At 38.6% G+C, this 22,868-nt stretch overlaps 1 protein-coding gene and 1 long non-coding RNA gene across 3 annotated transcripts in view; one reads left to right on the top strand and one right to left on the bottom strand.

Moving 5' to 3' along the window:
• esama (endothelial cell adhesion molecule a) overlaps window positions 1–22,868 on the top strand; it is a 56,161-nt gene that overhangs the window by 312 nt on the left and 32,981 nt on the right. Inside the window, exon 1 of the mRNA XM_067399254.1 lies at window positions 1–67. This exon is cut by the window's left edge and continues 312 nt beyond it. Within this exon, the coding sequence (XP_067255355.1) occupies window positions 1–67 (67 nt within the window). The remainder of the gene's footprint in view (window positions 68–22,868) is intronic.
• LOC137029621 (uncharacterized) lies at window positions 5,831–10,655 on the bottom strand. 2 transcript variants are annotated; one of them, XR_010896298.1, is made up of 3 exons: window positions 10,332–10,655; window positions 6,923–7,040; window positions 5,831–6,809 (listed from the first exon to the last, which is right to left on the bottom strand). It is a non-coding gene; the product is annotated as an uncharacterized lncRNA (long non-coding RNA). The 2 variants fall into 2 exon arrangements; XR_010896299.1 differs by having other exon boundaries at window positions 5,831–6,795.

The following is a 22,868-nucleotide window of genomic DNA, read 5'->3' as shown; positions in this document are numbered from 1 at the left end:
GAGACGCTAACTGCAGCGAAACTTCACACCTGCCTGTCAATATTCACATTTCTGTGCTGTATTTCAGGTAGGCTGCTTCTATACCACTGAACAGTGTGCGATGGTTATGTAAATACTTAATGTTTTCTTACAGAACTGGGTAGTTTCATTCAGGCTGTTTCCAGAGTCCAAAGATTACAAAAACAACAGTATTGACTAATAGGCTACTGTATATATTTAAATTGTTATACTTTTTTTTTTATGTATAATAGTTTTTTCTCTCGCGTTTGTTGGCTGTTTTCACAGTCCAAATGTAAAAACTGACTACAAGCCATTAATAGACTCGGTTTCAGACAGAATCAGAAGACACCTGCTCGTTTAACTACATAGCCTATTAAAACTTTATGTTTATATATGATATTATGTTTTATTTCTAATTATATTTTTGTGTATATATTGTCCTATGCATATAACATGTAATTAATATAATTATTTTACTTATTTGCTAATTATTATACTTTTATTCTTATACCTGTTTAGTCTTTTTAGTTAGTAAATGAACGTAGCCTAACCCATAACATTAGTGTCCCGCATTAGTGAAAGTAAACCCTTGAGTCACATACCCTCATAAAACACTGTTATCTAAACACTTCTTTGAGTAGACTAGTTTCATCCTGGGTGTGGTCATCTGCTTACTGAGCCGTTTGACAAGCTGCTTTTCTAGGCAATAATGTCATTTTCCTTGAATTATTCTATGTGTGATGTACACACAATTGATATTGTTTGGATATGAGTGCTTTAGTAATACTGCAGCAGTTGCAACAGGATCTGACTGATGGGAGTACGGAGATTACTAATCATTGTTTTCTCATACAAACATGCAGAGAGCGACACACACATTTTGCAGGTGCGTCCTCTTCTCTGCAGTGCCTGGAAATGAGGGAAGCTGGTGAAAAAGATTAACGGCAGGGTATTTCCTTGACTAGATAAAAAAAAAAAAAAAAACTTGATCAGTGTTAATTGAGACAAGGCGAGTGAGAAATAGTGAAATGGCTTGTACAAACCATCTAATTCTTTAACCAAAGAAAAAGTTTGAACTGAATGTGAGCTGCAGGTCTCACGTTTGTAGTGCAAACCAAGGATTTACTAAGCCCGCTGGAATGAAATAACAGAAAAATTCCATCACAGGTTTCTGTGTTAAGCCCAGGTGGCAGGGATAAAATTAGTTCAGAAGAACATCATAAGTTACAGTAATCCTGCATTGCTTTGGTAGCGTGTACAAGTCAAAGCATGGCTTTTGGTAAAAGCCCTTGTTGGCCTTTTGGCGACACTGGTAACAACAAAGCAATTTCAGGGGTAATTCAAAGGTTTAGTTTGTCCTGTCTTTATTTTTATAAATAAAAGTACAAAGCAACAACTCCCAACAGACTGCTGCTCTAGAATAGAAACTGAAAACTTCATGTTGATTTAAAGTGTCCCAAAAATTATTTGAGTGCTTAAAGGTGCTAAAGAGGATGTTTTGTTTTATACATTTTACGGATAAAAGACTATTTATTAGGTGCACTAAAAGTAATAATATTAATATACATCATCTGTGCTCGAGGTAGGGCCTTAAAAACATCAGTTTTGATGATCGCGTAAACGATTGGCCCTCTGGCTTGTCAATCACTGCCGTGACGTTCCTTGTGAGAGACGAGCGCGGCTGCGCGCTCCAGTAACTTTCCACACTCTACAGGCGCTGCATGCAATGTTTTTGTCAGGAGACAGGAATAACAACTGCAGATTACCTGCGGTGAGTCCGACATAATGAATCCAAAAAACATGACAGCGAATGCCGGTGGTAAACACTCGTGTTCCAATACTTGTGCACGATTTTTGGGAGGCGTTCCTTTGAAGTGAGCTGTGAATGAGGGGGGCTGTTCTTACGCATGCGCTCATTTGAAAAACTCAGTAACAGTCTTTTGATTCTCAGTCGACGAAAAAATCCTCTCTATCACTTTTAAGCCACACTTAAAATGTCTGAATGTCTTTGCATCAGATTACAAAAAGTCAGATCAAGTATTTCTTTAAAAAAAGAAAGCACAAGCAAACTGTTTGTTTAAATATATGATTGTCATGTTTTAAATGTTAAAATAATAGATTTATTGTTTAAAATTAAGACAAAAAGTATTTGGACACTTTCATGTCCATGAGTAATGTGCCAACCATATCTGTGTGAAATTGAGAGGGACTGACTTAATAAATCCACTAAAACTCACCTTAAAGAATTTTAAATAAGTGAAAATATCAGAATATTTTGGTTCTGAGAAACGCTTTTGTATCATTTGTTTGCAAATGTCATTTGGTATGACATGTTTTCCTAATGCAATTACATTCAAATATTTTAAGTGTGACCTAAAGGGATAGTTCACTCAAAAATGAAAATTCTGTCATCATTTACTCATCCTCAAGTTGTTCCAAACCTGTATGAATTTCTTTCTTCTGCTGAACACAAAAGCAGATATTTTGAAGAATGATGGACCCTACTGACTTTGATAGTATTTGTTTTCCCATACTGTGGAAGTCAATGGGGCCCATCAACTTTTTGGTTACCAGTATTCTAAAAAAATATCTTTTGTGTTCAGCAGAAGAAAGAAATCCATACATGTTTGAAACAACTCGAGGGTGAGTAAATTATGACAGAATTTTCATTTTTGGATGAACTATCCCTTTAAGTGTCCAAACACATTTTGGAGTCATTCCTTGCAGTTAGAATCCCTTTTTTTTTTTTGTTTTTCTTTTGCCATGTTGGTTAGCATTTGAGATGTGGGTTGTTTTGTGTGTATCAGGATGTCCCTTATACGGAAACGAGAGGAGTCCCTTTCTCAGTGCTGTGTCCCCAGAGGAACATGCTCAGTGAGGTCTGGGGTCATGAGAAAACTAGTGGGCGACTTTCCCAACTCTCTTCTTGGCCTATTGACATTCTTGGAAATAAACTCACACACACATGTGTAATGGCATCATAATCCATTTTTAAAAAGACAAGCCATATCCTATTGAGGGTTGTAAATCACATAGCTTGTACAGTGCTGATGTTGTTGTACCTATTTATAGTAATTGTACCCACATACCACCAATTGTCCTTTGACGTCCCATTGTGTCATTGTGTTGACAGATTTTCCAAGCATGACAAAGAATAAACATTCCACTATTATGCACTTAAAACCAGTTCAGTATATGTTCAGTAAACCACTGGCCTAAATCATTATCAAGAAAAAAAGTAATGTATACTCTCTCTCTCTCTCTCTCTCTCTCTCTCTCTCTCTCTCTCTCTCTCTCTCTCTATATATATATATATATATATATATATATATATATATATATATATATATATATATATATATATATATATATATATATATATATAATCATCATTATCATTTTAATGGATAAAATCTTGATATCTATATCAGAACGCTAGTGTGTGCCTGTCCATTTATCATTCGATTCAACTTCATGTGGTGTTGTGGCAGGTTGTCGTGCTGATCTGTCAGTTTAGTCTATACTGAACTCATGCGGGGTGACGGTGTGTTGATGCTTTTACTGTGCTCCCTGTCTGGTCTTACAGAAATCTGTGTAACAATTAGAGACACTAGAGAAACTAAACTAGAGACACTGAGGTCAGACGCAGAAACTTCGTCCTGTCAGCTCTCAAAGGCACATACAGATTCTCACTCGTATAATATTTCAGTGAAAGAAACAGAATTGAAGAGTTGTGCCACTTCAGTGTGATGCATTTCAGAGCCAGCACCTATTCACTAGCAACCTACAGTCCAGTTTAACCATGCATATTTAAATTAAGGCAAATTGCAATTTTTTTGGTATCTTTGCACCATTTCCTAATTTGCATAATTCCTTTAGAGAACACTGAAAGAACGCAGACAGCGCGTGCAAATGAATGTCAGCCGGTGCAATTCATTCTTAGTGAATTTCCATTGTCTTGTGAAGAAGACTTGCATATTGTTATATGAAACCAGTTAATTTAAAATCGTATTCATATTGGATGTTGCATTCCTACTACCATCAAAATATTGATTGTCCTTACTTTGCAACTTAGCATCTCTACCCTTGTTTTTGAAATTTAACATTTTTTGATAACTTAGCATCAAAACTATTGACATGAAACTAAATGAATCCTGAAAATCCAGTTAATTCTATTCAGGCAAAGGGTAATCTTAGTGAGCTAGCTGAGTGTTTGTAGAGGAAGTGACAGAGTAATTACCACTGCTGAAATCCAGTGTAATCTCATATGGCCGGTCAGGAAACATCCAGTCCTGAAATGCAGTGACAGCAACTTGTTGTCTGTCTGCCAGATTGGTCCATTGTACCTGGAGTTCTCTGTTTGCAGTTTTAACCTAAAACATTGACCTCAGGTAGCTTCTTACAAAAATTAAAATTTTGTCATTAATTACTCACCCTCAAATTAAGATATTTTTGATGAAATCCGAGAGCTCTCTAACTCCTCCATAGACAGCAATTTAATTATTACTGTCAAGGCACAGAATGGTACTAAAGACATCGATTTAAAAAAAAAAAAAAAAAAACTTTATTCAACAATCTCTTCTCTTCCCTGTCAGTCTCCTACACTGTTCACATTGTAAACACAATGTAGCGCTTCCTGGTTCTACATCAGTACCCGACTCACCCTAGTTCCTTTGACAAAAACCCAATAGGATTTTTCCAGGCTTTTGTATTATCTCAAAAAACAAGCTCTGTTATCAACAAAATTTTGACACTTAAACGTTTTGTCCATCAAGATAATTTTCACAGATGAATTTTGAAGCTCAAATGCAGTCGCCAGAAGTAAAAAGCTATAAACGAAGTACACCACGGTCCCACGACTTCATGTCACCATCACTAAGCTTCCAAAGGCTTTATCAGTTTTTATTTAAAAAAAAAGTTCCTAGAAAGTTTGAGTTAGAATAGTTTATAAGGGCACAATAATAAGCATAATGAGGCTGTAAAAGCGAACTGAGTTTACCTGTTTGGCGTGATGACGTTGATGGGACAGCCTCTGTAGTCCAATTTAGCCACTTGTTAGCAACCATCTTTCTCAAGACATGTAACAGCTTAAAAAAATCATGTGTTGGGTAATACTGATATATTTTATGTTGTAGAATAAAACGTGAAAGTGTCTTGAGCTTGTGTTCACCACAGACCTTATTTCAGCCATTTAACCAAATTCCCATTCAAATAACCCATTGACTTCGAAACGATGGAACCGGAATGGCTAAAATGCTAACTCGTTTCCCCATTTTGGCCTACAAATTGATGTCATAACTGCACCACTCTATAGTCGACCAAACTTTAGTCGACAAGAAGAGGCTTAGTTGCAGAACAAAAAAAAAAACTCCACAGGTAGTGGTGAAGTCACTAAGTCCATGACGGGCATGTGATGGTTATGCCAGGAAGGAAATCTGAACATTTGCCTATTATCCATCAAACACATCCTGTCTTAACATTTGAAACATGTAGCCTAATGTTAGCCACTATACATGGCCGCTTACTCTAAAGTTAATGTTAACCTAGCTAAATGCATGCTATTATTGCTCATAGTGTGGAAACTAAATTAGCACTGCGCTTTACTACATGACATGTTTTAATGTTTTAAGATGTTCATGCAGTCTTGCTGTTTTTCTGACACATTCATAATCATTACTTTTGCCGATAGGCTGCAGCAAGTTTTATGTGAGCGTTGGAGTGCTTGATTTATATTTTATTATGTTTTTTTTTTTTACTCTAACCATTTTCAGATGCCTAATTAAATTAATATAATTAACGTGCGACTAGGTGACTTAATGGCTTAAATGAACAACTACTAGTCGACTAGAAAAATGGATACTTCCCAGTATTGAATGAAATAATCAATTTATTTATAATTGACATTCTTTTAGTTTCATCCACCTTCTTGTATTTATTCTTCACAAAAACATTTTATTTAGAAAAAATATTCCAGTTATGTCCTCAAAAGAATGTTACACAAGAATAACAAATGCTTGTACAGTGTCCATTATTTTGTTTTAGAAATAACTGTTTGTTATATGACTTACTTATATGAAAAGTAACTTTTATTGAGTTATATCTACTCAATAAAATTTTGGCAACAGATTACAAGCAATATTATTAATTAAATTCAACAATTAGAATTGAGTTAGAATTAATCGAATTAATTCCTTAAATGTCAACCGTTTTAAACAAGTAAAATTTAAACAAAAATATCTGAATAGAAAGATGACTAAAGAACTCTTTATTTTTTATTGCCAACATTGAAGACACCTGATGATAACAAGCAGAAACATTGAAGGAAAGGGAAACGCAAGAATTAACAGAGGTTTAGATGTTTGTTGATTTTATTAGAAATATTTGATCACCATTATAGTGATCAGTGTTTAAGTTGGGCAGTTTGACCATTTGCTTTTTATGTCAGTTTGTAGTTTTTGTAATGGTGTTTGCTAATTTTACACATTTTAAATGGTTGACTTTTAAGGAATCAATTTGATTCATTCTAACTCAATTCTTATGTTGAATTTAATTAACAAAATTGCTTGTAATGTTACCACAATTTTGAGTAGATAGTTTGTTACTTTTTACAGTGTAGACTGCTCTGAGTCTTGAAAATGTCATTAAGCAACTATTGCTAGATGCCTGTTGGCCCACTGAGGGCTCTTTTCTTGTTAAGCCTCAGTCACTGATCAAGAGTTTCTTTGGGTAAAATTGGCAGCCTTGGGGTCATCGTGTGTTGTATAAAGCTCATCTGCTCCTGAAGACCACCTCTTTCTGCAGAGAAATGGCTAGTGAAACAAATGAGCAAGACAATGAGAAAAAAATATGTGGATTATTATGGAGAGAGAGAAAGAAGTTAGAGAAGGAGTCAGAAGTAAGCTGTCACTGAGGTTATGCCCACCTGTCATCCCATCAGCCATTAGAGGATAGAAAGCTTTATTTTACAGCTCATCAGCACAATTTCTGCTCCTGCGGCGGGGTATAGCCTCAAAACATCATTGCTGTTTGAAAAAAACACCCTGCACACAGTCATTAATAACCTTTGAGAACAGTCATCTTCACATATAATTACATACTCTTACTTCAGACTTGAACTGAAGGGTCCTGAACCTGTGTTTACATTCTGGTGACTATAACAATAATTTTGGCGCAGCTCTCATTATAAGCTGTAATTATAGACTCTCAGAGGGAGTGTTAGGATCACTGGCACACACCAGTGTTTTGGAGTGCTAAGACTTCATTATGTTAATGACAGCTCAGAGGTAAAGACCCTCTGTCTCGCTGGTTTTATCCTCCCATCGAGCTTTCACAGACAAGACACACACACTGTCAGAGCTGTTTCACAATCACAACTAAAATGAACAATGATTTAATTAGCATGTTGTTGTTTTAATTCTCCATTCCACAGAAAAGATATTACTGTAATTCAATCAAGGGTGCCAGGAGAATGGGTTGTTCCTGAATAACACATTTAGTTTAGTCCAATGTGAGTTCCACGAATCCAAAGCAAACATTTTCTTGGCCACTAACGTTGCACTGACCGAATGGCCATTGCCCCACACGAGTACTAACAGTTTAAATAGGGGGGATTGATCAGGGGGCCGAGCCTCAGGCACTGACCTCTTGTTTCATGCTCATTCATTAGCAGTGTTAAGGGTTAAATTCTCCAAAATGAGCTTGCTAAGTTTAGAGATTAACCTTATTTTTAACAGCCACACACTTTGTGCCAAGTCTGAGCAAACACAAAGGGAAATAAAGGGAAAAAATGGCTTTGTTGTGAGGCAACAATTATGAATTTCATCAAAACACTCACTTAATACATATGCTAACCTGTAGTTTTATGCTGGAAAAAATGTCTTCAATAAAGAGATCAACTGTAACATTTTAATTTGTATATTGGTATTGTGATTAAACTTCAGGCTGCTGCTCATCTCTCTGTGACCTCATTGACATTTTGCGAGTGTGTTTCTTTCCTCATTAGTGACTGATCATTACTGTCATTGATTTTCTCACTTAAATGCTTTAGTCATTAAGGTGGATCCTCTTTGGCTCATCACAGAGTTATTTGTGGCTGTCGTTTGCAGAAGTTGTTGTTGTTTTCTTTTGAAAGTTTTGTTCGTATTCGTTTAATGTACCTGCTAGTGCTGCAATCAAAATTGTTGACCATTTAGATACTATAGTAATGAATTATATATAAATGATTTTTTTTTTTTGTCCAAATGCCTTAATAATAATAATAATAATAATAATAAAAAAAAAAAAAAACACAGATATGACATCCAAATTATGTAAGGTAGTACCATTAGATCTCTTTTATTGAAGCCAGAAGGTTTTAATTATATTTTGTAATTTTTGTAAATTTTGAAAGAGTTTGAAGTGTCAAAATATCAGTGATTTAAAATATCTTAAAATGAAATAAATGTATATATTTTTCATTCTGGCATGATTTTATAACCTCATATATCAACATAGTGCAAAATAGTATTAAAATTATGTGTAGAAATCGTTGCTTTGTTATGAGAAAGAATGGCAGGAAAATTAATTTTATTGATGCCATTCGGAGTAACCAAGAGAAAGGGACCATTTTGGATGAAGTCATGCAGTCAATATCATGTGACAGGATGTGACATCATTCAGACACCTGCAAAGGACCACATGGTTATGAAGCAACGTAACTAATTCTCTTTTAACTATTTGAAAAATTCACGTTTTCACTTATTACCCGAAATATCAGGTCATTCGGTACAACCGCTATAAAACATGGAAAAAGTTATAATATTTAAAAAAAACTTGTGCTAAATATAAAATGTTTGATTGTCCTTTTGCTAGCTAGCTAGCAAGCTAACTAGTTAGCTAGCTAGATATCAGCCTGTTAGCATTGTTTGAAAATATCGTCATTCGGTAAAACCAAAAGTGTCATTCGGTAAGACCGAAATTTTGTCCAACTTGTAAAAAATGACAAAATCAGTGTTAATTGATTGTAAAACCCACATCATCTTATTATTAATACTTAATAAAAACCTTATTCATCAATGACCCATCTATTATATTAAATAATGTATATCTGCAGTGTTTCCCACTTGATTTTTTTGAGACTGGTACCTGGACACTGGACCATCTAGGGGCCCTGGGGACATGCTTATTTTAACAATAAATGCACCAATCTGGTTCATTTTGTAAGCAAAATAGCTCCAACTCCTTCTCAGGCCCTGTGTACACTTGGTATTAAGATGCATTTTGGCCGATCGGATCACAAGTGGACAACGCTAAATACAGGTGTAAACGGGGTATAAAACGCTTTGAGCTTGTCCACTTTTGCCCACTTCCAGAGGTAGTCAAAAACACGTTCAACCGGATTGCTTTCCTAGTGTAGAAGCTCATGTGGTTGAATGCATTCGAAAAGCCACTAAAGACCACCTGCTTTCTGCCTACTGACTAACCTAATGTGTAAAAACGATGGTAAACGCATTCGCCAGACAGGATTTAAACTTTGATGGCTAAAGACCCAAATTTGGTTTGAGAAACATATCAAGCACAATGTTCACATTACAGTCCACATTACATTCACACAGGTGTTTTTAAGAAACTATTATAATATAATAATATTAATACTTATAATATAATGTAATACTAGAGATTATAATAATATAACATTGTCTAACATATAATATAAATTAGTCTAACATAATATAAATTAATAATAATTATTATTATTATTATTATTATTATGAAAACCGAAATGAATTAACAATCCAATGTAATATAACTACACTGTAAAAAAAAAAATTAATTAATTTTAATTACATCACCTTGTGATTTAAGAAAGAGATGTTGTTATTGATAGGTCTAAAGACTAATTAAAGAGCTCAGATTTGCCAATGCATTTATGTGCATTTTATTTCTTACCATACAATCTACTGCCAATGCAAGATATAATACAGATGTTTGAATGTGCCCCTGCTTTTATTTCTTCAAATCTAAGCATATAGACTATTCCTATGATAATTTATGATAATTTTATCCTCCTAAGAAAGCCCAGGGGTGGTGCTGCATCTCTGCGGTATATATATCGAGTTAATATCTCACACGCTGCTGCTCCCATCAGCTACATCAAGCATGCAGTTTTGAAGCGGGGTAATGCGGTATGCATTAGTAAATGCAGGGACACGCATGTCGTGTGTGTGTGCATTTGAGTTGGTGTAGATAAATCTGTGCCCCAACATCTGTCTACACTTCGAGTTGGATATCTCTACTTGACACCTAATCACAAAGTGGAAACATCTTCTATCCCACAATGCATTGCTCATTACCCTTGTCTTGCAGCATGCCTGAGGCCATCGATACTCCATACAGTCCAAATTCTCAGATCTATTCCATTAGATCCCCGCATTTTTCAGTTAAGCCCAGGTTTTCGGTCGTCACCAACCCTGGTTTGCATCAAATACTGTCTTTTTATTTCCCCTGGTATGTTGTAACGCGGTCCTCTGAGCTCAAGCACAGATCATTTCCTGGATGTTCTGCCACCGCAATCTCTGAAGTAATATTTTTCCGCTTTATCTTTCCCCCCATCTATTTTATTCCTAATTTATACAGGCAGCACTCCATGCATCCCTCCATTCCCAGTTTACCCTTGACATTTGTGGAAACACTTATGAAAATAATAGCCCAGGGTCCCCCAACAGAGTGTCGCTTCCAAAAACATATTAAAGTGAATGAGAGAGATGTCCTGTTCTCACCCTGTGCCCAATCCATTACTGGCAGTCACTGTCATTAGCCATTCATTCCCACTCACCACTCAGAAATAATCAGTACAGGAGGCGCAACAGGGAGTTCATCTTCTCCCCATCAGTGTAAAAATAGCTGGAGCTGTCAGGAGCAGGCCTGCTTTTTCCCTTCACTATCGATAATTCAGGCTCCTAATTACTGTGTGATACATAATTGAGCACTTGATGAAAACCTGTGAATGTTCATTTAAACAGTTTCACCTTTAACCTGCTGCCTCTCACAACGACAGCCTTGGAGAGGGTGTGAATACTAATGAGACTGGGAATGATTGAGAGTCAAGCATTTATCTTTGCGATTTATGGAACTCTTCCAAAGATAAAAATACCAATCTGCACACATTGGGCCTCATTCATGAAACACGATCTGAAGGATTTTTTGTGTAAATCGTTAGTAAAGCCATTCTCACGTACATTTTCAGATTTTATGAATATGTTCGTATTTTTAAAATGTTAGTTGGTAAGAAATTTACAACTGCTCTCTACCATGTGTAAATGGTGTGTAAACATTTGAACATCAAGTTTGTTTTTTGGAGCTGAGAGTTGAAAACTATTTGGGTTAACACAGCACTAATCCCTGTCAATTTGTTCCCAGCCATCCAATCACAGTGGAGGAGGGGCGGGACAAATACTACAGCGCCCAACCATCCTACTTGTACAATGACTAAACAACAATGGAGAAGTTAATATTGCTGGTTACTGCATTTTTATATTTGGTAATATTCTTCAAAATGAGATACTGGTAACACGTTATTGCCATGGATATTCCAAATCATAGCAACCAAAGTGTCTCTGATGGAAAAACGCTGCGTTTCCAAAGTGCTCTCAGATGCTGGCCATTTTGAGAAGACCACCAGGCATTTTTTTCAATTGCTTAAAATGCTTTGGTAGATACATGTTAACTGAATATTTATATTTAGGCAAGGCATATGGCCTTTTATTCTCTTTATCATTTATGCAATATAATGGAGCCAAACACAGCATTCCTGGACACGCGTAGTTGCGTAGTTGTAATTCATAGGCAGGGATTACGATAATTGTGAATGAGTGTGCACGAGTTTTCGGGGAGGTACTTTTTATGTGCAAATTACTCTGAATTTGTTCATAAATTTACGAAAGTTTCATGAATGAGGCCCATTGTTCAGGAATCTTTTGAGGAACATGATGAAGAGTTCAAGGTGTTGCCCTGGCCTCCAAATTCCCTAGATCTCAATCCAGTTGAGCATCTGTGGGATGTGTCGGACCAACAAGTTTGAACTATACGGTGGCTCGCAACCTACAAAACTTGATGAATCTGCTGCTAATGTCTTGGTGCCAGATACCTCAGCACACCTTCAGGGGTCTTGTAGAGCCCACGCCTTGGTGGGTAGGTGCTTTTTTGGCAGCACACGGTGGACCAACAGCATATCAGGCATGTGTTCATAATGTTTTGGCTCATCTGTCTATATGTACAATATAGTACTGAAATGATGTATCAGCTTCCTGGACTGCAGCTTTCCATTTTAAGTTACATAATAGCCAGATGCTGATAACTGCAGAATAAATTACGAATTTTAATTATGTTCATTACAGTTAAGAGGTCTGGTATAAAATTAAAACTGAATGCTGGCAGTCTTTTGGTAACCGATATTCTCAGGAGTCAGTGGGCAATGGAAGGAAAACTCTTTCTAGGATAAATGGACATGTTGTAATACATCAAGCAGAGGCTGTGAGAAAACACCAGCAGGCAATGTCTGGATCAGAGAGTATTGAAGTGAGGTGTCTATTTAAAACACAGAAAGATTCTGAGCTCCAGATTTGACTGTTTAATCGAGCCTGCAAGGATTAGGGTTGGATTATTCAGGCATTGCGAAGAATCAGCAAATTAGCTAGTGGGTTTAATCCGGGAATAGGACACACAGAATAAGCACAGATACTGTGTGTGTGTGTGTGTGTGTGTGTGTGTGTGTGTGTGTGTGTGTGTGTGTGTGTGTGTGTGTGTGTGTGTGTGTGTGTGTGTGTGTGTGTGTGTGTGTGTGTGTGTGTGGGTGTGTGGGTGTGTGGGTGTGTGTGGGTGTGGGTGGAGGGTATACTCAATAATAAAATGTATTGGACCGGCTGATATGACATATTTGTAAAACTGTACTATTTTGAGACTTGTTTTATATAATGTGAAGCAGCTGTTGTGTAATTTGTTGCACTTACCATTGATAAGAATATCTTCTCTTTTGGTTTGCCTGCATTAAGTTACTAGTGTAAAAAGAAAAGCAGACTAAGAAATTCCTTTATCGGTTAAGTGTTAAAGGTCTTCACATTTTCAGAGAACTGAGTTGGCTTTCTTGAACTTGAGATCAGCGTAAATACAGGCTCAAGGTCTTTACCTTTAAAGCCACGGTATCCTTTGCTTTTCCAAATCACCTTAGTGAATATTACATCTTGTGCAGGTTGATAACTTGGAGGTGATGCTGAAATCATTCTCCAAAGCTTTATAAAGACATGAAAGATTTGAAATGCACAGTTGCAGAGGATTACTACGCCGCCTGAGGATTGTGTGCAAGGTAGTACTTTGCATTTCACACATATTAGCGTAACTGGAAATTTATATCATCTTTGGAAGCGCTATGCATGGTTCTGGGATATGTGAAGAAACACCTTCATATTCACAATGTTCAGCATTCAGCTGTCGCAAATTAACTTGGAGATTCATTTTCACATTTTTCTTTTGAAGCTTCGGTGTTTTGGCTATGAATGATAGTTGCAGCTCTGTGAGCGAGGCAGCTGTCAAACCTGCACGCAGGTGATAAGTTGTGTGCCTATGATAGAAGTTTGTCCCTCGAGTGAATTTTCTATTTCTGGTGGCAGAATTAAGGTAAATCTCATGCCATTCACTTCTCATGACTGACTGAGCAGAGAACATCTGCAAAAAGTCTTAAAGTGGAACATCTGAAGAATTATTTATTAATACTGCAAAGCTGAGTATGGAACTTTATTGAAGTTATTAGGGCACGGCAGATGAGTACGCAAGTTTGTCCTGGGTTGTCTGATCAAATTGTCACATTCGCATATGAGAGAGAGCAAAAAGACTCTGGCGATCACCTTACATTTAGTCACGGTGGTTTGTGGTTCAGATAGCAGCACTCTCAGCTCTTTCACAAGAGGCAGACCTCCTTAAAGTCCCCATGAAATCAATTTATTTTTTGGGGCTTTTACTATGAATATGTTAGCCTTAAGCTTTTCTATAAACTAGTGTGCTCCAAAACAATGACAAAATTCACATTTAGGAGATGTAAGCCTTCAAAACTTACATTCTCTCACTCTATAGTTATAGGGAACGATTCAGAAATATACTTTCCATTTGTGACGGATGTTAATAAGTATGTACATGTACTTTATGTAAATACTTTAATGTATTTCACTAATCATCCTTTCTTTCAATTTTTATTGATTTTCTTAGTATTAATTTGTCCACGAAAACCTCATCATTTTGTTTTATACCTTATTTTTGCTATTTTTGGAAAAAAGTTTTATATTTCTCTTACGTGGTGACATCATTTCTGTTCAGCCCGCGCTGCTTCCTTAGACCGCATTGAGCGCGCTGAGAGGAGAGGGCCAGAATAAACTCCACAGCAGCAGCATTTCCAGTTGTCTCCTTGTCTTCTGTCACACAACGCAGATTGAACAGTAGCCAGAATTGGGCTGGTTACATTGGTGCCGTGACCCGGATGGAGATCAGCTCGCTGCAGATCTTCGTCCAAGGATCAATGTCGTTTGGTCGCCGGTGGGCGCTGCACTTCAGTCAAGGTTTCAAAGAACAGTAACACAAAGTAGTGCATTTTTGCTGAATTGGACATTTCACTACATGATTAGTACAAAGTGGTTCATTTTCATTGAACTGGACGTTTCACTACATGATTAGTGTCACTACTTTTACTTTTTCTCATTTTATATCTTTTAATCATTTTGTTGTGTTTACAATGAGTTTTTTTTTCTTTTTCATTTGAGATCTACATTACTCATTGTTTGTTGAATTACATTAATGAGAAAAGATGGCACATGGTTACAATATGGACAATTTTAATGCTGATGGTAACATGTCTGATTCAAGTTTTGGTAGAGGGAGACTTTTCAGTGATCGTACATTTACACCTGTTACTGGGAGGGGTCATGTAGAACAAACGCCACCTGAATTTTGTTCCACACGAGTAACTGAACAAACACCTAGTCAGTTACGAGGTAATCCATTATCAGTCTGCCCAGACTTAAGTGATCCAGCATGGTTTAATCTCATAACGCACATTGCCCAGGAAATAGGACAGACTATAATTTCTGCTCAAAGTGGGGTAGCGTATGGGGAAAGAGAATCCAACAATGCACAAACTCGAAGTTTAGGTGCAGGTCAGTCATTCTCAGAGGCACCCTCTCTTAATTTGACGGGAGTTAAATTAGTCATGCAGTCCGAAGCAAAAGAGCCCCTGCCTTCCGAGGAGATGGAACAGATAAGTTCAGTGTGCATGAGTGGGAGGATTTAATGGACACTTACCTGCGGAAAAGAGGCATTCCATTGTTGGAACACTATAATGAAATCCTTTCAAGACTTATGGGTAAAGCCAAAGACATTGTTAGAATTACCCTTCGCAGTAACACTTCCCTGAGACCCTCTGAAAACCCCAAAGTGATATTTGATATCCTGAAACAGCATTTCAGTGAGGTCAGATATTCTTACATGCCCTTAGCTGATTTCTACAGCACAGTACCTGTTGCGGGAGAAAATCCAGTTGAGTACTGGGTCCGTCTAAATAAGGCTGTCGATGTTGCAGAGGAGGCTTTGACCAGGCTTGGGAGACAGATGGATAATCCGTGCCAGGAAGCAGCCATGATGTTTGTCAAGCATTGCCCGGATCCAGCCCTGTCAGCCATTTTCCGCTTAAAAGCACCTGATAAGTGGACTGCGAGTGAGGTACAAGAACATCTTGACAGATATCAGACTGAACAAAAGGAACAGTTAGCAGTCAAATCCAAGCGTAACTTTGCTGTGAGAAATGCTGCAGCTCACACTCAGTCACCTATGGAGGGTGAGGTCGCAACCAGCACTTTTCCTGTTGTGTCATCTGATAACACTAACTCTAGCACCCCATCTCATCTACAGAATGATGATAACTGCATGAAGACGCTCATCAGTCTACTTGATCGTGCTCTTTCCCAGAATAGTCAAGCAGAAATGAGGCACTCTCGTCCAAGCCAACCACCTATGAGAGCATGCAAGGTGTGCCATTCCTCTGAGCATTCCACTCTAGCACATTGTAGACGGCACAGACTTTGCCTTGCCTGTTTCCAACCCGGTCACATACAGAGAGATTGTGCAAAAATCCAACCCAGCAATGGCAAGCAGTTTGTACAGCCGCCTCAGAGTTCACAGACTTTAAAATAGTCGGCCCACACCTGGAGAGGGGACGTGTGGGTAGAGTGGAACAAACCCTCGAAAATGCAGACCCTAAGCAAGTTTATGAAAGTGCATGTGCACAAGCTCCAGCTGAAGTTAAAGTGATTGCACAGAATATGCAAACTCTTGAAGTGTTTGATGAATTGTTTTATGCACCCGTCTGTGTCGACAACAAATTTCAGATGATGGGAATGTTGGACTCAGGATCTATGGCATGTACTTTCAGTGAAGCAGTAGAGAGCAGAATGCTGAGCGAAGATGTGTTGCCAAAGCCTACACCATTGCCACAGGAAATAATTTTAATAGGATGTGGAGGTAAAGCAACTAAACCCAAATGCATGTATGAAGTTGAGCTGAAGGTGTATGGTGAGAGATGTTTAGTACCTGTTCTAGTCGTGCCAGGACAAAGAGATGATTTGATCATTGGTACCAACGTAATTAAGTTCATCATGCATAGGATGAAGATCAGCAATGATTACTGGAGGATTTTGTCTAACCGTGTCTCGGAGCCATCATCATCCTGTGAACAATTCTTGGATGTTATGGCAAATACTTGCCGTTGGAGAGGTGAAGATCCACCCGACAAGGTTGGGACTGTTAAGCTTCAGCAGTCAGTTACACTAATGGCCAAACAAGAGCACCTTGTCTGGGGACGGCTGCCGAGTAATGCTGCTATGTCACCAGGAAGTACTGTAATCGTGGAGGCCACTTCTTCTAGATCCATGCCACGGGACATCATCATTGGCCGCGTTGTTACACCGTTGTGGGGAGACCGTTGGGTTCCTCTAAAAGTTACCAACATTTCAGACAAACCAGTCACCCTCAAGAGGAATCGTAAGCTTGCAGATGTGTTCCCGTGTCTAGCTGTAGAAGATTTTGACCTGTTGCAGGGTTTCAGTCATGCCCAAGTGCCAACATCTGAGAGGTCTTCTCAAGCTGGTGCTTCAGCTGATCTTAAACAGAGACTAAAGGCTGTAGGCCTCAGTGACATTAATATTGACTTATGTTCTGTCAAGACTACAGTAAAAGAAAAGCTTGTCCAGCTTCTTGAGAACTACAATGATGTATTCTCCAAACATGCTCTGGATTGTGGGGAAGTCAGGGATTTTGTCCATCGCATTCGCTTAATAGACGAGCGTCCATTTCGACTGCCATACCGTCGAGTACCACCTGGTCACTATCAAAAGTTGCGCCAAGTTCTTTCCGAAATGGAAGAGCAAGGAATAATTCGGAAATCAGTGAGCGAGTATGCTTCGCCTTTGGTTCTAGTATGGAAGAAAGACGGCGGCTTGAGGATTTGTACAGACTTTAGATGGCTGAACGCCAGAACCATTAAAGATGCACACCCACTCCCACACCAATCTGACTGTCTGGTTGCCTTGGGTGGAAACACTCTCTTCAGTACTATGGACTTAACATCAGGCTTTTATAACATCCCCATGGCTGAAGAAGATAAGAAGTACACAGCATTTACGACTCCAGTAGGACTCCATGAGTACAACAGGATGCCTCAGGGGCTGTGCAATAGTCCAGCATCTTTTATGCGTATGATGTTGAGTATCTTTGGAGATCTGAATTTTAGTAGTTTGCTGTGTTACTTAGACGACCTACTGGTGTTTGCACCTGATGAGAATGCAGCTCTGGAGCGGTTGGAGGTAGTATTCCAACGATTGAGGAACCACAATCTCAAGTTAAGTCCGAAAAAGTGCCATCTGATGCGGGCCTCTGTTAAGTTTTTAGGCCACATCATTGATGGGAATGGTGTTTCTGTTGATCCATCAAAGGTTGAAGCTATAGCCAAACTGTCAAAAGCTGACCTCATGGATGAAGATGGCTGTACTCCATCTGTACGGAGGATTAAGTCTGTTCTGGGAATGATCCTCTATTACCAGCACTTCATCCCAAATTGCTCCTCCATAGCCAAACCACTCTTCTCCCTAACAGCTGGGCAGAAAAGGAGAGCAAAGGTCAAAACCGAGGCTAAGGCTGGCACATACAGAAAGCTCAAGCCAACGGACTGGACTTCAGAGTGTGACGACGCTCTCTTTAAACTAAAAGAGAGCTTACTGCATAGTGTGGTTCTAGTACACCCCGACTTTTCTCTTCCTTTAATCCTGTCAATTGATGCTTCTCTTGATGGACTCGGGGCTGTGTTATCGCAGATACCAGCAGGCGAGGAGAAAGCCCGTCCCATTGCATTCGCAAGCAAATCTTTAAGCAGTTCTCAGAAGCGGTATCCAGCACACAAGCTCGAGTTTTTAGCGTTAAAGTGGAGCGTGTGTGAAAAATTCAGTCATTGGTTAAAGGGCCACACATTCACCGTGTGGACGGACAATAACCCGCTCACATATATACTAACGAAGGCTAAACTCGATGCTTGCGAACAGCGTTGGGTGTCTAAGCTTGCGGCTTACTCCTTTGATCTTAAGCATATTGCTGGAAGAAAGAACACCGTAGCTGATGCTTTGAGTCGGGATCCTTTTGCAAAAACAGTCAGTCACAGACTCATCACCGAGCAGTATGGCAGTTTACTCACTGAGGCTGAAGGTATTAATGAAAATGGAATTCAAGACACTTTCCGTTTGCAAGTAAACAGTCTCCTTGTGTCATCGCAGCCAAATTATCCAGTGTCTTGTGATCATACAGCAGTTGGAATTCATTTGAATCTCCATAATCAGTGGGAGACCGTAACTGAGCTAAGGGCCATCCAGGCAGTTCAGTCCATTCAGGATGCAGTAATGCCCGGATGCAATGCAATTTCAGAAATCCCTCTTGAGAAGATCCAACAGGACCAAGAGTCAGATCCAGTAATCTCAAAAATTATGCCCTTCCTGAGACAAAAGAAGCGACCATCAAGGCGAGAGAGGGCTGGAATGGATGCCAGGGCATTAGTTCTTCTTAAGCAATGGGATCGGCTGAAGATTCAAGATGGAGTAGTCTATCGTGTCTCTAAAGATCCTCTAAGCCATCACAAGAGGTTCCAGCTTGTACTTCCTTCTAGTCTCAAGGCTAAAGCTTTAACTGGTGTACATGATCTGGCTGGACATCAGGGACAGTCAAGAACTCTCCAGCTAACCCGAAATCGCTTTTTCTGGCCTAGAATGGAGCGTGACATAAGGGAGTATGTCAAGTGTTGCCAGAGATGTGTATTGGCCAAAACACCAGAGCCATCTGCTCGAGCTCCACTTGAGAGCATAAGAACTTCTGCCCCTATGGAGTTAGTGTGTTTGGATTTTTGGAGTGCTGAGGACAGCAAGCAGCGTTCTGTAGACGTATTAGTTGTGACGGATCACTTCACAAAGTTGGCCCATGCCTTCCCGTGTGTAAACCAGAAAGCAAAACAAATTGCGAAGAAGTTGTGGGATCACGTCTTTTGTGTTTATGGTTTCCCAACACGCATTCATACGGATCAAGGAACCAACTTTGAAAGTACCCTCATAGCAGAACTGCTCAAGCTGGCAGGCATTGAAAAGTCACACACTACAGCGTACCACCCGATGGGAAACGGTGGGACAGAGAGGTTTAATCGGACTCTGGGTAGTATGCTTCGCTCTCTGCCTCTCAAAGAGAAACACAAGTGGCCTGAGCAGATACAGACTCTGACGTTTGCATATAATGCCACAGTACACGAGACCACTGGTTACGCCCCATTCCAGCTGATGTTCGGCCGCATTCCAAAGCTTCCTGTTGATGTCATGTTTGGGCAGGTATTGCATGACTCTGTGATTGTTGACCATGGTAGCTATGTGAAAACACTCATGTCTTATCTCCATGAAGCAGCACACATTGCCCAGAAACATGCTGAAAAAGAACAGAAAAAGCAAGCAAAGTGTTATAATCGAAAGGTAAAGGGTAAATATTTGAACATCGGAGACAGAGTGCTCCTTGCAAACAAGAGTGAAAGAGGAAAGAAAAAGCTTGCTGACAAGTGGGATCCAACTGTCTATACTGTAAAGGATCGGAACCTTCAAACCAACATATATAAACTCACTGACGAGGAAGGAAAATCCAAAGTGGTGCATCGAAATTTGATTCTTGATATCAGCTTCCTGCCTGTTGAATCACCTCAAGATGACAAGGACATACAGTCTAATGCCGTGAATATGGAGAGTGAATCTCGCGTGTCTGAGTTGTCTGACTCATTGGAAGAGGAGAGTTCTTTTGAAAGAACGAGGGCATGGGTGCTTGATGATCAAGAAGAGATTGGAGGTCAAGAGTTTATGGATGATGATGTCCTGGAATCTGATCATTCAGTCCACGGTCTGAGTGTCTGTGACCAAAATCCCAGTGATAATGAGGCTGTTGTGGGTTTTGATCAAGTATCTGGCATAGAGACTGAATCCCCTACTAGTAATCCTGACCCTCAAATAGAAACTGTGAACGACTCTCATGCTAACAGCATTCCTGACACACAAGCACAAATTTCTACTGACACACAGGGTGTTAGAACCCGTGCAGGAAGGGTGGTCAAAAGGGTTAGCCGTTTAATTGAGTCAATGGCGCAGAAACCATTTTATGGTCAGAAAGTGGGGTCATCTGTAGCAAGGAGATCAGGGTCATTTCTTTCTTTATTTTAAAAGATATTTGTTCCTATGAAAAAACTGTAAGAATATTTACAAAATATGAATTTCATGAAGTGTGATATAGACCAGATTGTTGTATGTTGTACAAGGCAGCATACTGTTCTGAGAATGTCTGAGACTTGATCAACCTTGGACTTTTCTTGACCTGTAAAGCGGGTAACTTACTATGTTGAACTGTGAATGAGATTCATTGAAAATCTGGTTCTCTGGGATCAATTTTGTCATTTGGTCAGGATATTAGTGAAATTCAGGAGGGGTGAATGTGACGGATGTTAATAAGTATGTACATGTACTTTATGTAAATACTTTAATGTATTTCACTAATCATCCTTTCTTTCAATTTTTATTGATTTTCTTAGTATTAATTTGTCCACGAAAACCTCATCATTTTGTTTTATACCTTATTTTTGCTATTTTTGGAAAAAAGTTTTATATTTCTCTTACGTGGTGACATCATTTCTGTTCAGCCCGCGCTGCTTCCTTAGACCGCATTGAGCGCGCTGAGAGGAGAGGGCCAGAATAAACTCCACAGCAGCAGCATTTCCAGTTGTCTCCTTGTCTTCTGTCACACAACGCAGATTGAACAGTAGCCAGAATTGGGCTGGTTACACATTGGAGCAAATGAAGTCTGGTTTCACGTTAGTCGCATAAACCACCTCAGCATGCACACACAGTCTGCTCCGGTCGAGAGTCAGCGCAGACCAGAAAACGTATCAGACTTATTTGAATTCTGCACAGAATGATATGGAGGAGATTATGAGGAGAAATGGTTAGACAGACTTGACATTAGAAACAGCACTGACGAATGGAAGAGATAACACCGGTGCCACCAACATAAATTACACACTATTCAAACTACATATCCTCAGCATGACTATGTTCACTGTTTTGCTTTAGCAGCAGTTTCATATTAAATCTAAAAGGGGAATCTATTAGACTGTGCCTGCGACTTTGTTTACTGAGCTCAAAGGCTCTGGCTGAGCTGTGATATAAACAAAATGCTATTGGCTGTTTTTAAAAAGAAGAGGAGCTGTTCGATGTGTCCCGCCCTGTCTTCCTGTTTCAGTGGAAATTACGTCAACACATTGAATAATGCTGCACGTTTCAAGGCACTTCAGTGGCCCTTTAAAATCATAACTTTAAAATCATAAAATTAACATTTGAATACAAAAAAAGGAATAGGAAAATATTATTAAGATTTTTGTGAAATTTTAGACACAAGTCTGGCTGCAGACTTGTGTTGTATGAATAGTGCTTTGGCTTTGGTTTTTTGTGTTTGGTTTGGGTTGGTTTTTCTTGGTTTTTCTCGTAAAGATATTCCTGACACATGTTTATCAATAGCTGATATCCATCTAGAGATGGTGGCTGATTGCCAGTACGATGTTGATTTATGAAATATAATATAATTAAATGATAGCAAAAATAAAAATCTCCAAATCACAGAATTAATTATTAATAAATTAATTAATAAGAAATAAATGAATAAGAATCATTCATTTTGTTTTATTATTATTTTCCTTTTCTATTTGTTTTTTATTTGAATTTAATTTTGCTTTTTAGTTTGCATTTAAAAAAAAAAAAACACTGTTGTTAATTGGCCAATAATCTTAAAATACACAATATTAGTGGAACAGACAGGTTGATGCATGTATTTATCACTAGATATTTCATGGTATTGTGTGTTTTGGTGGTCCATCTCTATGTGTGTGTATACCTCAGAGTCATTTTGTGTACACCTTGACCATAGCGTTTATCTGCTTGACATGCTGCTGAAAATAATTCTGATTTTATTTGTTCTTTCAGTAATTTAAAAGAAGAGATGAAGGGCTAGATTGCTTTCCTCCAGGAACATCTCCCTAGACACACACACACACATACACATACATAATGCACCATAGTACTGTTACTCATTAAAGGCATGCATTATATGATTGGTCAAAGTGTTCACCATGTGGACCCTTTAGTCTGGAAATAATTGTGATTTCTTCGAGCTTAGACTGTTAAAACTAATAGGAAGAGCGTTTCGAGCGCTGATTTAATGACAAATCATCTTTCTTAAAAATG

This window comes from Chanodichthys erythropterus, chromosome 10 (assembly GCF_024489055.1).
Source record: "Chanodichthys erythropterus isolate Z2021 chromosome 10, ASM2448905v1, whole genome shotgun sequence".
In the NCBI taxonomy this organism is placed as follows: domain Eukaryota; kingdom Metazoa; phylum Chordata; class Actinopteri; order Cypriniformes; family Xenocyprididae; genus Chanodichthys; species Chanodichthys erythropterus.
Note: the sequence above shows the minus strand (reverse complement) of the source record. Positions and strands in the feature narration are given on the sequence as shown.